The sequence below is a fragment of the Dunckerocampus dactyliophorus genome, chromosome 17 (assembly GCF_027744805.1).
Source record: "Dunckerocampus dactyliophorus isolate RoL2022-P2 chromosome 17, RoL_Ddac_1.1, whole genome shotgun sequence".
In the NCBI taxonomy this organism is placed as follows: Eukaryota; Metazoa; Chordata; class Actinopteri; order Syngnathiformes; family Syngnathidae; genus Dunckerocampus; species Dunckerocampus dactyliophorus.
The window spans coordinates 4,496,575-4,512,239 of NC_072835.1; the positions used below are offsets into that span (position 1 = coordinate 4,496,575).

At 41.4% G+C, this 15,665-nt stretch overlaps 1 protein-coding gene across 1 annotated transcript in view; it reads left to right on the plus strand.

The window, feature by feature from the left end:
- Positions 1 to 15,665, plus strand: part of LOC129170480 (netrin receptor UNC5D-like) — a 154,154-nt gene that overhangs the window by 89,417 nt on the left and 49,072 nt on the right. The window contains exon 2 of the mRNA XM_054758131.1: positions 6,521 to 6,727. Coding sequence (XP_054614106.1) covers positions 6,521 to 6,727 — 207 coding nt within the window. The remainder of the gene's footprint in view (positions 1 to 6,520; positions 6,728 to 15,665) is intronic.

The following is a 15,665-nucleotide window of genomic DNA, read 5'->3' on the forward strand; positions in this document are numbered from 1 at the left end:
GTCCTGTTAGTTTTTCAGCCCACTGTTGCCCAACATGACCACCAGGTGTCTCTGGACTTTCCCACCGCTCAGCATCGTAGCTGTCAACCCACCAGTTTTCACCGGCAAACTCACAAATTTTACCATCCTTTCCCGTATTTTTCCTGTATTTTAGTTTTCATGAAAAAAATTACAATTCTCTCCAGTACTCCACTTGGCAAAACTCAAGCATCATCACCATAATGCCTCCTTTAGCCGCTAAAGTCAGGCCGTCAAAATAAAGGTAAATACATTTTAATATTTCAAAACATAAAAAAAAAATAAAGAATGTAATTTAAAAATTACAAAAAATTCAAAAATGTAATTTAAATAATGTATTTAAATAATTTTAAATAAACATTAAAAAAATTATACAAATTTTACATTTTTTTTTATTAAATAAACAAATAACATTGTTGCAGGCAGTCCGGTGTTTAGATCAGGACCTCAATTTTCCCAAAAATCGGTCTTATATTCAAATACAAATGTTGACGGTGTGATCAGCAACAACCAAGTAAAATCAAATCCATCGAACAAAACGGTCCTTGTAACAGAGTTGCGAAAACGAGTGGAAGCGGTGTCACGTGCATGCCAGGCCACTAGATGGCAATGTCATTGTTTTCAGTGTTTCTGCAGAAGTGCCATTTAAACATACCAATCAATTCTAAGTAAAAAACTGTCTTGAATTAACCATATCATTGCCATCACTTTCTCAATCAGTGTGTGTGTAGAGTGCTCTATAGCTACAACATTTAGCGTAGCATAGTTTAGCTTCGCGTAGCATAGCGTAGCCTCGCTTAAATCGGTGTGAAATTAGCAGCCGTTGCCCCTCAAACTTTATTGGGATTATTTGACTGGTTTTCGGAGTAAGATCTCTGTTGATTTTGAGTGGTACTCGAGCTAGCGTGCTACACGTAGCTGAGATCAAAGTTCAATGAAAAGTTTTTTAACTCATCCTTAGTAGAAAGAAACAAGTTACCAATAGAAGATATTTTTGTAGATACATTTTTCTTTCTTTTTTCGTCAACAGTCCAGCATTTAGTTTTTTGTTTTCAAAAGTCTTTTTTTCCGATTCATGGAAAGTGAAAAACCAAAATCACAGATGGGCATCATTATTTTTTTTTTTTTTCTTAATACGAAGGATTACTGAAAAGAAAGACCGCAGACTTTTGGAAAAAGATCAATTTTGACAAATTAAACTGGTGCCATCCTGGAATGTTTATCTCACTCCGACAAGATTTTCCTTTTTTGTTCTTAATCTCAAAAACAAAATTCCGACATATGCAGAAGGCGTGTGTGTGTGCGTGTGTGTGTGTGTGTGTGTGTGTGTGTATGACGTTAGCATTGTTTGGCCTCGGCGGAAGTCTCCGCTGAGTAACATTGTCATCTTTGTGGTGAGCGCCGCTCTCCTCCATTGAATCATGTGTCATGTCGTATCAGGGTAAACAACGTGCGCGGGTACCGTTAGCGGGCGGCGTCATCGTCGTCAGATATCGTCGTCTGGCTCGTCACTTTGACATGCGGCTGACCCACTTCTCTCTTCGCTCTTTGATGGCGGTTCGCCGTGGGAAGCGTCGTCTCCCGTTTGCTGCCACGAGCAGCTTGGCAAGCTGTCATCGCGCTGATGAAGACGTGTGCACCACCTGTACCACACACGCGCACACACACACACACACACACACACACTCTTGACAAGAGGAACACCACTTAAAAATACAAAAGGTCTAAACCCATCCAAAAAGACAACGGTAATACGTTGACAGAGTAATATGTGAGGAAGGACATCACTTTTGTTCATCTTAGTTCACTTTTTTCGCTTCATTATGTCTCCCCAGCATGCGTTCAAGAAAGAGAGTGAAATTAGACATGCTAACGTTTTCAGAAAGTGGCAAAATCAACATCGGCTGCATGCCAAACCATCATGAAGGATAAAAATGGTAACGTGAAAGCATCTGCTCCAATTAAATGGACAGCAAAAGTAAGCAGTGTCTATCTCTCCCTCCCTTGCAACGCCCCTTTCAGTGTGCGAGACAACCACAGGGATAAAAGTAAGGACTTGTTAGGGCCCGAGCACCGACGTGCGAAGACCATTTTTTTTGCATTTTTCTTGCTGGGCCTTAACATGCATGAAGACTCACCAAAATTTGCAAGCACGTCAGGTTTGGTGAAAAATGTCATATTTCCGGGGTCCCAGAACTCACTCAGTCGTGGAAAACCAGGGGTTGTATTTCAACAAACTAGTCCGAGGGACTTTGACCAAATGAGGCCAAATGAAAATCACGCATGCTAGACAGATGGGCGATGTATTCTCGCAAAGGATTTTACGCTGTTTCGTAAGATGTGGGCGGGGCATGGCAACAAACTCTGATGATCAATCATACAATTTGCCACCCACTAAACCGTAAACATTCATAACTCAGTTCCTCAAGGTCAGATCTTTGTCAGAATTGCCACATATGATGAAGGCGACACCTTGAAGCGAAACATAGGTCACGTTCTGAATTCATCTCAGCTCCACCCTGTGGCAACAGGAAATGGAACACGCATGCCCTCTGACTCACATGAACCCTAAGTTGCGTGGCGGTGCGAGGGCCCGTTCAACGCTTCTCGCAGCTTTAATTCACTTTCTTTTAGTCCTTCATGTGTTCAGTATACAGTGTGAGTGACTTGAGTGTTAATTTATAACTGTATTTCCTGCTAACTCCTCCCACGTTTGTCCACCGGCTCAAACCAATCCAAAACATGTTGGCTATCGGTCAAGACTATACCGAAAATTCCCACATTTACTGTAATTTCATGTTGTCTATTGAAATTGTTTAGACAATTTATTTGCCCTCCCTCCCGGTGGTGGTAAATCCCGTTTTTATTTTATGGGTTGTTTCCCCAGCCCAATGGTTGCTGGTTCGATCGTCGGGCCTGCTGTAATCATTCAACTTATTTGTACATTTCACCATTCAGTCTGCATTTTTACCTTCCAGCATTTGACGTTCTGCAGTTTTTAGTCTGCTAGAAAACGAATAGGACAAATTAAATGGTGCCCCCTACTGGTGAAGAATCGTTTTAAAATTTCCATTAATGTATCATTCCACTTACTCTATGGGGTGACTTGGCTCAGGTCGTAGATCAGTCTCCCAGTGCTTGCTGGTTCAATCCTCAGTCAAACATTTCAACAATCATTCTCCATTTTTACATTCCAACATTTTGTTTTTCTGTCCGCAAACTATTCCCACATTTTTCCACCACTTTTAAACCATTCCGACATCAAGCACATTCAGGACGTGTAAGCAAACTAAGAGGACTTTTTTTTTTTAAATCACCACATTTTCTATAATTCAGTATTTTCTGTGACATTTTAACCATTGAAATGAATGGGCAATTTCAATTTCGCTCCCTGTTGGTGGAAATTCATGGTTCATTTAACATTACACGTAACGCTGCTTGTTCTGGGCAATGGTGGCATGGCTCAGGTCGTACGGTGGTGGTCTCCCAACCCTGGCGGTTGCTGGTTCAATCCTCGGTTGGTGAATAGATTTCGGCATATTTCTACATTTCAGTTCAACTTCAGCCTTCACACGGAATTTCTACTAAAATTGCTTCCTCTAGTTTAAGTGTAAGTTCCCACTCACGCTGAAACAGCGCAGTGGTCGGAACGGAACGGAACGGAACCCGAGGACCTCCTGTAACTGGAGTTTTATGTCTAAAATCTGCTTTCAAAGGGGTAAAAAAGCCTAAAAAGCAGTGTGTGCGCGTGTGTGTGTGTTGAGATGACAGATGAGAGGTTTGCATCAATATTTGAACAAAGCGCTGCGGCATCTTGCATCTTTTTCCGCTTTTAAGCTGAGAGAAGAGATGGAGAAAGTGGATCTGCGATCAGTCGGACCGAGGCGGCCCGAGGAGAAACAAAGCACAAATAACTTCTTTTTTTTTTTTAAATAACGCTGCTGCGGTTAGACGGACCCATCGTGTTCCGCATGTTGATGAGCTATAAGATGCAATTACTTCTCATTTCCGCAGCCTATTTTTCCATTTTAAACCGGGCCTCAATTTCCTGGGACAGGAACATAATTAATGTTGTTTATTGCATTTTGGTGTACATTCAGTATTGTTTTTGCTCAAAGTGAAGATAAAGTCACCTGCTTTATCATCAACTACGATGTTATTTTACTTTACGTGTTAAAATTCAAACTTTCTTGAGAAAAGTTTGAAAAAGGCTAGCAGGTTATTCTTGCTGCTAACGCTACATCATAGATTACAACGAAAACAGTCAAGGTGCGACTTATAAATATATATAATATAAATATAAATAAATTTGGGGTGACTCTTTAACAAAGTACAACTATCTGGCAATATAGCAGCAAATATCTACTTTGTTCTTGTATCTGTTAGCATTGTAGCTAGCATTAGCAGCAGTGTGAATCTGACAGACTTCCTGTAGGCGTCCACGTTGCTCGCAAAGCAAGCACAATCAAGTCTGGGTGAAAATGTTGGAGGGCTTTTTTTGGGACGCTAGCAGATGCTCCCTCGTCGCCTCTCTCCGCCGACACCCACCTGTCATCTGCTCGCCTCACCTCTGATCCGCCGTCGACGCCGTCCATCTGTCGGCGCCTCGCGCGGGAGCGTTTAATGAATGCAGCGTTGACAAATGCTGCCCTGGTTTGTTTTTAGGGCTTTTTTTTCTTTATTTTTAATCCTCATGTTTGAGTTAGCCTGCTAGTCAGCGTTTACGCGTCACAGCTGCTGGAAGCTAACAGGAAAGTGATTTCCTAAGCACGGTGAAATAGTTATGACACTGAATCCCAATGAAACTTTAATTAGCGACTACATTTGCTTATTAATTCATAGCCAAGCTAAGCTGCTTGCTGCTGCTTTTTTTTCAATGTCTAATTTTCCCATTTTTAGTTGGCACGCTTGCTTTTGTTCATTTTGATAAAATAGCCACGGACGCCAATTAACATCTGCATGTTGGGGTAAGTCACTGCTAATAATCTAAATGACTACAGTACAAAACCCCAGCATTTAATGGGGTTTTAGTTACACACTCAGGAAGTACATGTGCAGTGTACACAGTGTACTTACTGAAGTGTACTGATGGTAGTGTGGACCGCCATCTTGGACAGTTTTTAATCTTGCATGTGCTTTGATTTGAGGGAATAAAAACAGACACTAAAAGTCCACGGGCCGTCAGACCGCCTTACGTGTCCGCGCATACGTTATCGGCTAAAGTGCGTCGGCAACGGTCCACGGAGAGATGGCGGCGGAGAATACGGAGCAAAGCCGCGTGCTCCTCGCTGTGCCACGGCTACTATGAATGAGTCATGTGAGTGGATGTCACATATATCATGGTCGCGCGCGTGTGTGTGTGTGTGTTTGCAGGGCGGTCGGCCATGTTTACTCAGCGCAGAAGACGCAGAGACACTTAAGTGCTCGCTGCCCGGAGTTAAAGTCGTTTACGTTGCTTCTCCGCGTCGGCGCTAATCTGTCGACTGCAGCCCGCCGCCATCTGCTTCCTTTTGCCTCCCGTTTGCTTCACGATGAGCACACACACACACACTATGTCTGGATACAATTATGAAGAAAAAATATATATGAAAACATGTTATTATATACAGTTCATATAATATAAGTAACATAAGTAAATGCGTTTCATTTAATGTATTCATTTTGACATATTTTTATTTCATATTATACATATAGATTTTTTACAATTGTTTAATTGTGATTATTTAAACCAGGGGTGTCCAGGCTTTTTTCATTGAGGGCCCCATGCTGAGAAATGATGTAGATATGCTAAGAGGTTTTATATATTTCAGCCTTCATCTCAGCTTTGTGATATGGGTGAAAAAGCCTGTTATTAGTGTGAACTTTTTCAACTTAATTACAGTACACTTAAGAAATATACAAACAAGTACCAGTACGAGTTTAAAATGAAAAAATAACATTGTAAAGTTTTCCCACAATGCATTGCGTCTGATGGAAGCATTTCATTGGAGGACAAGCACCATAGAAAATGGATGGATAGGATGGCGCTGCAATGCTGCCTCGGTCCACCAGAGGAGCCCAGAGGGAGGCTAACATCATTGCAGCGCCCCGGCAAGCACCAATGAGTGCTTTGCTCAGACGCAATGCATTATGGGAAAGCTTTCAAATAGTTGTTTTTTTACATTTCAAACTCGTATTGGTACTTTTTTTTTTCTTTGATTAACTGTATTTTGAGAATGTGCTTGGATAGTCCTGATTTAAATTATATAGTTCATTTGTTGTTTTTTTATTGATTTATTATTCATGAGCGAAATGAAAGTGTTTCTGTACAGGCTATATTATAAGTCCAGACTTGAGATGTTTGTGACAAAGCGAAAGAGACGTCTGAGCATCTCGACAGCTCTGGAGTAGATTGACAGCGGATATGTCACGAGTGTCGCAGCAGACGACTCATTTTGATGCTTCGGAAAGGTCCACAAGCGTGTCACAGTGACGTATATTTGTCATTTTTGCCACCGTGCAGGCGCTCGGGGTGACAGCCAGCAGCATGGCCAGTCGGGGACGCTGCCGCGCTTCGTGGAGGAGCCCGTGGACGCTTACATCATCAAGAGCAACCCCATCAAGCTGCGCTGTCAGGCCCGGCCCGCTCTGCAGATTTTCTTCAAGTGCAACGGCGAGTGGGTCCATCAGAGCCAGCACACGTCCAGGGAGCACACCGACCTGGGAACAGGTACCGCTTAAGCTCTTTTAATGGGCATTAGAGATGTACGAGTCATTTGGGACTCACTCGTTCACTTACTCACCCCTGCTGGCTAAATTAAAAAAGGAAACAAGGTCGTACCTTGACAAAGACTTGAGTGTCACTAACTCACAAGTTATCGACGAAAACTCTACTTTTACTGACTTACGGGTGCTCAAAAAAGACTCCAGTTTCACAGACTCACAGATGCTTGACAAAAACTCCACTTTTGCTGACTCACGGGTGCTCGACGAAGACTCAAGTTCCCTGACTCATTAGTTGACAAAGACTCGAATTTCACTGGCTCATGGGTGCTGGACCAGGAGTCGCGTGTGCTGGACTAGGAGTCGCGTTTTCCTGACTCACTGGTGCTTGACAAAGACTTGAGTTTCACAAACTCACAAGTGCTCGACGAAGATTCTAGTTTTACTGACTCACGGGTGCTCAACAAAGACTCCAGTTTCACTGACTTACAAATACTTGACAAAGACTCCACTTTTGCTGACTCGCGGGACTCCAGTTTCATTAACTCACGGGTGCTCAACAAAAGACTCACAGATGCTTGACAAAAAGTCACGTTTTACTGACTCACAAGTGCTCGACAAAGACTCATGGGTTGACGAGGACTCCAGTTGCACTGGCTCGTGAGTGCTCAATGAAGACTTGAGTTTCACTGACTCACAAGTGCTCGACAAATATTCCGGTTTCACTGACTCAAGAGTGCTCAACAAATAATTGGTTTCAGTGACACACAGATCTTCAGCGAAGACTTGAGTTCCACTGACTCACGCATGCTCAACGAAGACTTGAGTTTCCCTGACTCATTAGTTGGCAAAGACTCGAATTTCACTGCCTCATGGGTGCTGGACCAAGAGTCGCTTTTTACTGACTCGCTGGTGCTTGACAAAGACTTGAGTTTCACTAACTCACAAGTGCTCCACAAACATTCTAGTTTTACTGACTCACGAGTGCTCAACTAAGACTCCAGTTTCATTGACTCACATGCTAACAAAGACTCAAGTTTCGGATGCTTGACAAAGACTGGAGATTGACTGACTCTCAGGTGGTCAACAAAGACTCAAGTTTCACTGACTCACGAGTGCAGTTTGTTGTGCATGTGAGAGTTTCTCAATTGAGACAAATTATTGATTTTAAGTGACAGCTGACATAGCTCGCTAGCTAGCTCAGGGTGCTCGTGTTTGACGGCACTGTTGTATGTTTTTTTTTTTGCGTTTCTCTGTGATGATGGCAGAGTTAGCAGTATGATGTTAGCTTACCACCGGTTCCAATTTGCAACTTGTCCTTCATCAAAGCGAGAATTCTGTTGGTTTTCTAAAGACATCTCATCCAAGAAGACCAAGGAAGCTTCAGCCAAAGGTTGTGGAGCTGATTCATGGGTTTTCCGTACTCTCCCGCTTCTTTTCTCATGGATTTGTTGAATCCGGTTGCAGCGACGGCGTAGAAGCTGCCTCCAGGAGAACTTTCATCATTCAGACTAAACCCAAGCTCCTCCGCTTGTTTGGGCTCGGATGTTTGCAGCACCGCTCCCCATTGATAACGAGGATGTTTTTCTCTTTTTCGCTTCATGTTTGCGGGGAGATGCCTCATAATTAAAGACGAGCTAATTGGAGCTGAAAAGATCCACGTGTTCTCCTCCACGTGTTCTGCGCCAGAACACAAAAATCAGGCGCACGCTGCGAACGGAAGCCCCCGCGGCATCTGCTCGTCGAGCTGCTGTAAGGACTTAATTGGAGCGTAGCAGCAGAGCGCCAGAAACAAATTGTCCCCAAATTAATGCCAATTGATTTTCAAGACCTGGCCATGATGCTCGGGACACGCTCGGATCCGACGGAACCTTTTATTGAGCCGCAATTGTCCCAAATCACCTGCTCTCTGAAGTCCTTAAAGGCTAAGCACACCGATGATTAATGCTTATTTAAAGAGCAAGAGAAGAAACGTGAAACCATCCATCATTTTACCTCAGCCGAGCACAAAAAATAGGAGTTTTCACCGTTTGTTGGCTGTGTCGCAATTGGTGGTGCACTTGTATACTTACACTTAGTCTTTTGAGCACAGTACATATGAAATTAAAGAAGAATAATAAGAATAAGAATAATAATAAAAGAATATGTGTGCTAATAATAAAAAAATTATAAAACAATAATAAAAATTATATTTTTAAAATCTGGTAAAAAAAAAAAAATTAAATGTATTTAATTATAAAATAAGCTGAGTGCTTATAGTAAATATACAAATAAATTAACAAAATAAGTAATAAAATAACCAAAATATATATAGTTAGAATAAACAAATACATTTTGTTGTGCTGTGTCTCAATTGGTGCATTTGCGTACTTACACTTTTGAGTGCATAAGTGTGGTCACACTGAGAACTACATTACAAATACTATTTTAAAAGAATAATAACAAAATAACCGGAGTGGTAATAATAAACAAATATTTAAAAAATCTAATTAAATAAAAAAAATTAAAATAATTACATAAAATTAGATTAAAAAAATAATTAATTTGTTTTTATAAAATAAACTGTGCTGATAATAAATAAATCAATAAGTTATTTGCAAAAATAAAATAAAATGCATGCTAATAATAAAATAACACAATGAAAATGAAAAAACAAATATAGGGCCGCACAGTGGCCGAGTGGTTAGCATGTTGGTGACACAGTGAGGACATCTGGAAGATTTGGGTTGGAAACTCTGTGTGGAGTTTGCATGTTCTCCCCGTGCGTGCGTGGATTTTCTCTCCGGTTTCCTCCCACATTCCAAAAACATGCATGTTAGGTTAATTTACTCTAAATTGTCCATAGGTATGAATGTGAGGTTGTTTGTTTGACTGATTGATTGGCATCCATCAGTCAGTGAAACTCTCGCCCGAAGTCAGCTGAGATAGGCTCCAGCATACCCGCGACCCTAGTGAGGATAACCGGCATAGAAAATGGATGGATGGATAAATAAATATAAATATAACTCGAGTGCTAGCATGTGTGGCTCACAGTAGATGTTTTGTTGTGCTGTGTGTCAATTGTCTTAAGTCTGCTGAGTGCATGAGTGCTTTCACGCTAAGAAGTACTGCACGATGCACATGGATGTTGCACTCAAAACACTCAAACCGTTGAGTGCACAGTGATGCACACTTGCCGTCCTCATTCGTCACCATCTTGGTTACGTAGCGAAAGGGGAGAGACTAACTCGCCCGGTTGCAATTCGCCTTTGAAAAGCTGAGAAGAAGACAAAGAAGGTGAATAATGGCGGTCATCATTTCAGTAAGTGCGCAATGACAGTAATGGATTTGGGAAAGCTCTACACTGTCAAAATTCAGACTCTCAGGAAGTACACAGTGTACGCAGTATACTTATTGAAGTGTACGCAGTATACTTATTGAAGTGTACTTGTTGTTTCTGTTGACTCATCTTTCATGTTCATCAGAAAGTAACGCTTGCCACAATTTAGTCGGACAAATGTATTTTAGATATATATTTTTTTTTACATGTTACTACAACATATATAAACATATATAACATCATATGTTTTATTTTATACATTTGTACATTTTTTTTGCATAGAAATGTATTAAAGGTTACAAAGAATTGCAAGAAATTGTAGCTCAGGTGACATTGATGTCTCTGGACATGAGATAGACAGTTTAGAGGACGTTTTTAACAGAAAACATGTTTGTTGACGACACTAAAATTGGGAAACGTTCATTTTTAAAAATGATGAAGGCTATTGAAAAGTATGCCTTTAGTGTTTCACCGCCAACTAATGGTCTGGAGTCCACATTACACTTTAAAGAACACCACTTTTTGCTAGCTTGTTGTCGTGTCGTCTTGTAGACTCCAGACGTAGGTTATGAGCAACTTCGCGTTGAGAAAATGAACACCTCGGTTTGAAGCGGCGCTGCCGCTAGGCCTCGGGTCTTTGTCGGCGGGGTGTCGGACAACAGCTGGCTCCCAGTGGAAGCTTCTAGAGGGACTGGAGGCGCTTGTGCTAAAGCACTAAAGCTGTGCGACACCATGACACAAAATGTTCATGGAGTCTTTTGGGGTCTTTTTCAGCAGCACGCTTGCTGCGAAAAGCGATCTCCTTCAATATTTTACACAAGGATCATACCGACCGCTCCCATCTGTGTCAGGATGAACACTTGAAGCTCTGGCGTCTTCCACACTTTGGTGATATTTATCATCAGGCAGAATGGGAGCCACCTAAGGGACAATTTAAGATTATATACTCAGGAATGACGTCCAAAATCAATGGACTTTTATCAATAATCCACTTTTTTCTCATTCAAATGTGACCTACATTGTAGGACGTTGTTTTGATGTTGTTGCGCTTTTGATACCCTGATGTGAGTTAGCGAGCAGCGACGTGCTAATGTGAAATTGAACGTATTTATTGTGTTTTGTTTAGTTTTTTCTATGGGCGAATGAATAAGTGATGAGCGGTGGAGAGTGGGAATGTTTTGGCCGGGGGGGAAGAACACAATTATGTGCCTTCCATCATAAAAACAAAAAGGGTATATTATGTGAGAGTGTGTGTTCCTGGAAGAAGACGGATGACATAAATATGGAGGAAGCTTTGATGGAATCGTTGTGATGTTAGAGAAGTAAGAGGACTCACTCGTCAATATATGCAAACTCACTGGTCAACAAAAGTAACCTTTTACACCAGTAACTCTGCTTAACTTCTTTTTACACTTACAAATGGTAAACTGTGATGTAAAACATTGCCTGTATGGCCACAGCAACTGATTATTTGGTCCCGACTGCAGCACGATAGCAAACTTGCGTCCGAAATTTTATATTTCAGGAAAACCCCCAAATTTACTCCCTATAAATTTAGAACAAATTTGCCCTTGCCAGTTTCACGGATCGTCACAATTGGTGGAGTCGCCTCATCGGGACGCACAAAAAAAGTCTCAACAACCCATGTTTGAAAACAAACAGGAAGTGGCCAATTTTGGTTTGGATCGACTATTTTTGGTGAAAACCAGGGCGAACTCCTCCTAGGGACTTCGACCAAATGAGCCCAAATGAAAATCACAGATACTAGACCAACTTTTTGACTCGCGGTGTCATACAATCTGCTATATGTCCTTGTGTCCCTTTTTTTCAGGAGCACTTTAACCATCAGACCACATCAAATAACCAAAATTTTCAAATTAAATTTTTAAAAAGACATCCGGAATATACACGAACAAAGGATGTGTGACCCACAGTACAATATGAACTATGAACGATAAAACATTGACTATTACAGAGTATGTGAACGTCCCTCCTTTCTTACTTCCCACACAGTGCAGTGTGTAGGTTAAGTTGTGTGTCACATAGTTGTTGACTTGTTTTTGTTTGGCAGCATGGGTGAAGTAATTAATTGTCTGTGTCGCTGCATGTGAAAAGCTACTTACAATCTCAAAAGGCTGACTTCTTGCAAGTCGTGTTGCCAGCTTGTATGTTATAAGTTTAAATTAAATACTTTTGAAGCAACTGGGGGCCGGACTCAAACGCTAGGGGCCGTATGTGGGCCCCGGGCTGTACTTTGCCCACCCCTGTACTAGACAGATGGGCGATGATAAATTGTTCAGGGTTTTAGGCTGAACAATTATTATTGAAGTCAGACTTCAATAATAATTGCTGTGTGTGATGAAGATGACACCCTGAAGTGATTCCTATGCCGCTTTTTAGACAGATGGGCAATGATAAATTAAAATTAAGATTAAAATTATTAGGGCCCGAGCACCAAACAATAGCGAAATTGCGTGTGAAATGTGATATTTCAGGAAAACCCCAAAATTGACGCAGTAGCACCGCCTATAAATGTACAAAAACAATGGGCCTCATTGACGAAACGTTCTTACGCACAAATGTGTTCTTAAAGCCTTCTTACGAAGATTTTTGGCATTCACGAAACGCGTTCTCAACTCACAGTTCTTAGATCTAAGAACAAATTCTACGAACGCCCAGGAGGACTCTTACGCACAAAACAAAGCTTGCACTTTCAATGCGCAATCGCCCTCATGATGGATTTTGCAACCTGATCCCAAAAAATGTAGTGCAAATTAAATATCCCAACAATTATTTATCATCAAAACAACTAAAATATACTCCATGGATAAATATATATTCAAATCCCAATTCATCAAAACAAAAAGTAGCTGGCTGGACGTGCGCTGCGCAGAGAGAGAATATAAAGGGACCATTAGATTTATTTGCTGAAAGCCACGAATATTTGATGTCCTGCTTCAGGCTTCAGGCTTCCCTCTCTGTTCTTGCAGGTGTGCAGGATCATCAGAATAACGTCGCAATGAAACGTGGTGTCCCTTTTGCGCATGTAGCACCCCCAGATAACGACATGCGCCCCCAGCCACGTCGTGAGCCAGAGCACGGGGCTGCTGTATTAATTAGGCAGCGTCTAATCAATCAAATGTAACCACAGAAAAAATAAATTGTCACACACAAACTATGTATTTTGACTTTATTTTTCCATCATGATTGTGTAAATATTTTCTAGAGTTTCCGAAATAGTTTGGTTTCTGATTGATGGCCCACATCCCGTTTCCTCCAGATCCCTCCGGTGCAGTCCAATCTTTTTTTTTTTTAGTCTATTTTAAGTCAAAACACTTCTTTTTAACCTCTGCGGTGGTGCGTTTCTCCGTGGAAACGGCATTTATGTTTCCTGCAATGGTGCTCCATGCCGGGGGGGGAATGACAGAGGGACAAAAAAAACAGAGACAAGAGACAAGGACAACAGCAGCAACAACAACAATTGTGACAACAAGAACAGAACAACAGAAACATACAGAACGACATCAGCAAATAAATGTCAGTGACAACTATAAAGACGAACAAGGACATAAGGACAAAGGACAAAACAATATCAACAACCACAATGACAACGCTGTCAATGACAATCACACATAATAGTAGTCATGAAATGATGAACTATGATAGTGATCACAATGACAATACCGCATTGAAACAGTCACACATAATAGCAGTCATGAAATGATGAATTATGATAGTGATCACAATGACAATACTGCATTGAAACAGTCATACATAATAGTAGTAATGAAATGATGAACTATGATAGTGATCACAATGACAATACTGCATTGAAACAGTCACACATAATAGTAGTAATGAAATGATGAACTATGATAGTGATCACAATGACAATACTGCATTGAAACAGTCACACATAATAGTAGTCATGAAATGATGAACTATGATAGTGATCACAATGACAATACCGCATTGCCGACTCTTTTTGGATGGCCTGATGACCGGTGGATACACGTGAAAATAAGGTGGTGTTCGGTCACTCCTTGTAAAAGCGCCTCTATTTCAGTAGAATTGAAGTTTTTCTTTTGTTTGTTGTCCAGCTGCTCCTCAGTCTTGCCCTTGCACGTTGCCATCTCCGCTTCCAGCTGCCTGTTGCGCACAGCACATTTTTTACCTTATATAGAAAATAATAGGCGGTGACCTATGCAAATTAGGCCTCACATGCACGTGCATCCCCGTTGGCATTCATCAACCTAAGAACACCGGTGCGAACGATTATCCCTACTTAAGAACGTGTCGTGAATGTGGCGCAGTTTCCAACCCACGCCTTCTTAAGTACACTTCTTAAGAAGACTTTTAAGAAGATGTTTGTGAATGAGGCCCAATAGCCCCTGCCACCACTTTGAGGGATAGTCACAACATTTGTTGGGATTGTGCATCATAACGGGATGCATGGAAAAGTCTCAAGAACTCATGTTTGAAAACAAACAGGAAGTGGCCGATTTTGATTTGGACCGAAGATTTTGAGCAAAAATCAGGATGAACTCCTCTTAGGCAATCTGACCAAATGAGCCCAAATCAAAATCACAGATGCTGGACAGATGGGCGGTGATAAATTAAGGATTTTAGGCTGTCCCATAAGATGTGGGAGGAGCCTTTGATGACTCGCTAAGCAGCACAAAACTCGAATAACTCAGCTGCACGAAGTCAGACGTCAATAATGATTGGTGTGTGTGTGATATAGATGGCACCCTGAAGAGATTCCTGTGTCCTCTTTTGAGACAGATGGGCGATGATAAATTGTTAAGGATTTTAGTCTTTCTCATAAGATGCCTCGCTAAGTAGCACGACTCAAATAACTCGGCTCCACAAAGTCAGATTGCTGTGTGTGATGAAGATGACATCCGAAAGAGATTCCTATGCTGCTTTTTAGACAGATGGGTGATGATAAATTAAAAATTCTTAGGGCCCCAGCACCGAGTGATATCAAAATTGAATGCAAAATTTGAAATTTCAGGAAACCCCCAAAATGTACTCAGTAGCGCCCCCTTTGAATGCAGAAAAAAATAAGTTTCAGGGGTCGTCGCCTATCGTAACAGGACACGCGAAAAAGTCTCAAGAACCCATGTTTGAAAACAAACAGGAAGTGGCCATTTTTGGTTTGTACCGACAATTTTGGGCAAAAATCAGGACGAACTCCTCTTAGGCACTTTAACCAAATGAGCCCACTTCAAAATCACAGATGCCAGACAGACAGGCGATGATAAGTTGTTCAAGATTTTAGTCTGTCCCATAAGATGTGGGAGGAGCCTTTGATGACTCGCTAAGCAACACGAAAACTTAATAAGTCTGCTTCACAAAGTCAGACGTCCATAATGTGTGATAAAGATGACACCCTGAAGAGATCCTTATGTCCCTTCTATAATTAGCTACAGTGCCGCTGCAGCGTCAATGTGAGTACTGCGTCCCGCACAGCCATCGACGTTAGCATAAACCCCGTTGTGTTTGTTTACCGGCCGCAAGTTTTCTCGTTTCTTTCCATTAGTTCCTATGGAAAAAAATGTATAGAAATCCAAACAAATCAGAACAGATTGTGTGTGAAACAGCTCCAGTTGCAAACTCTGAC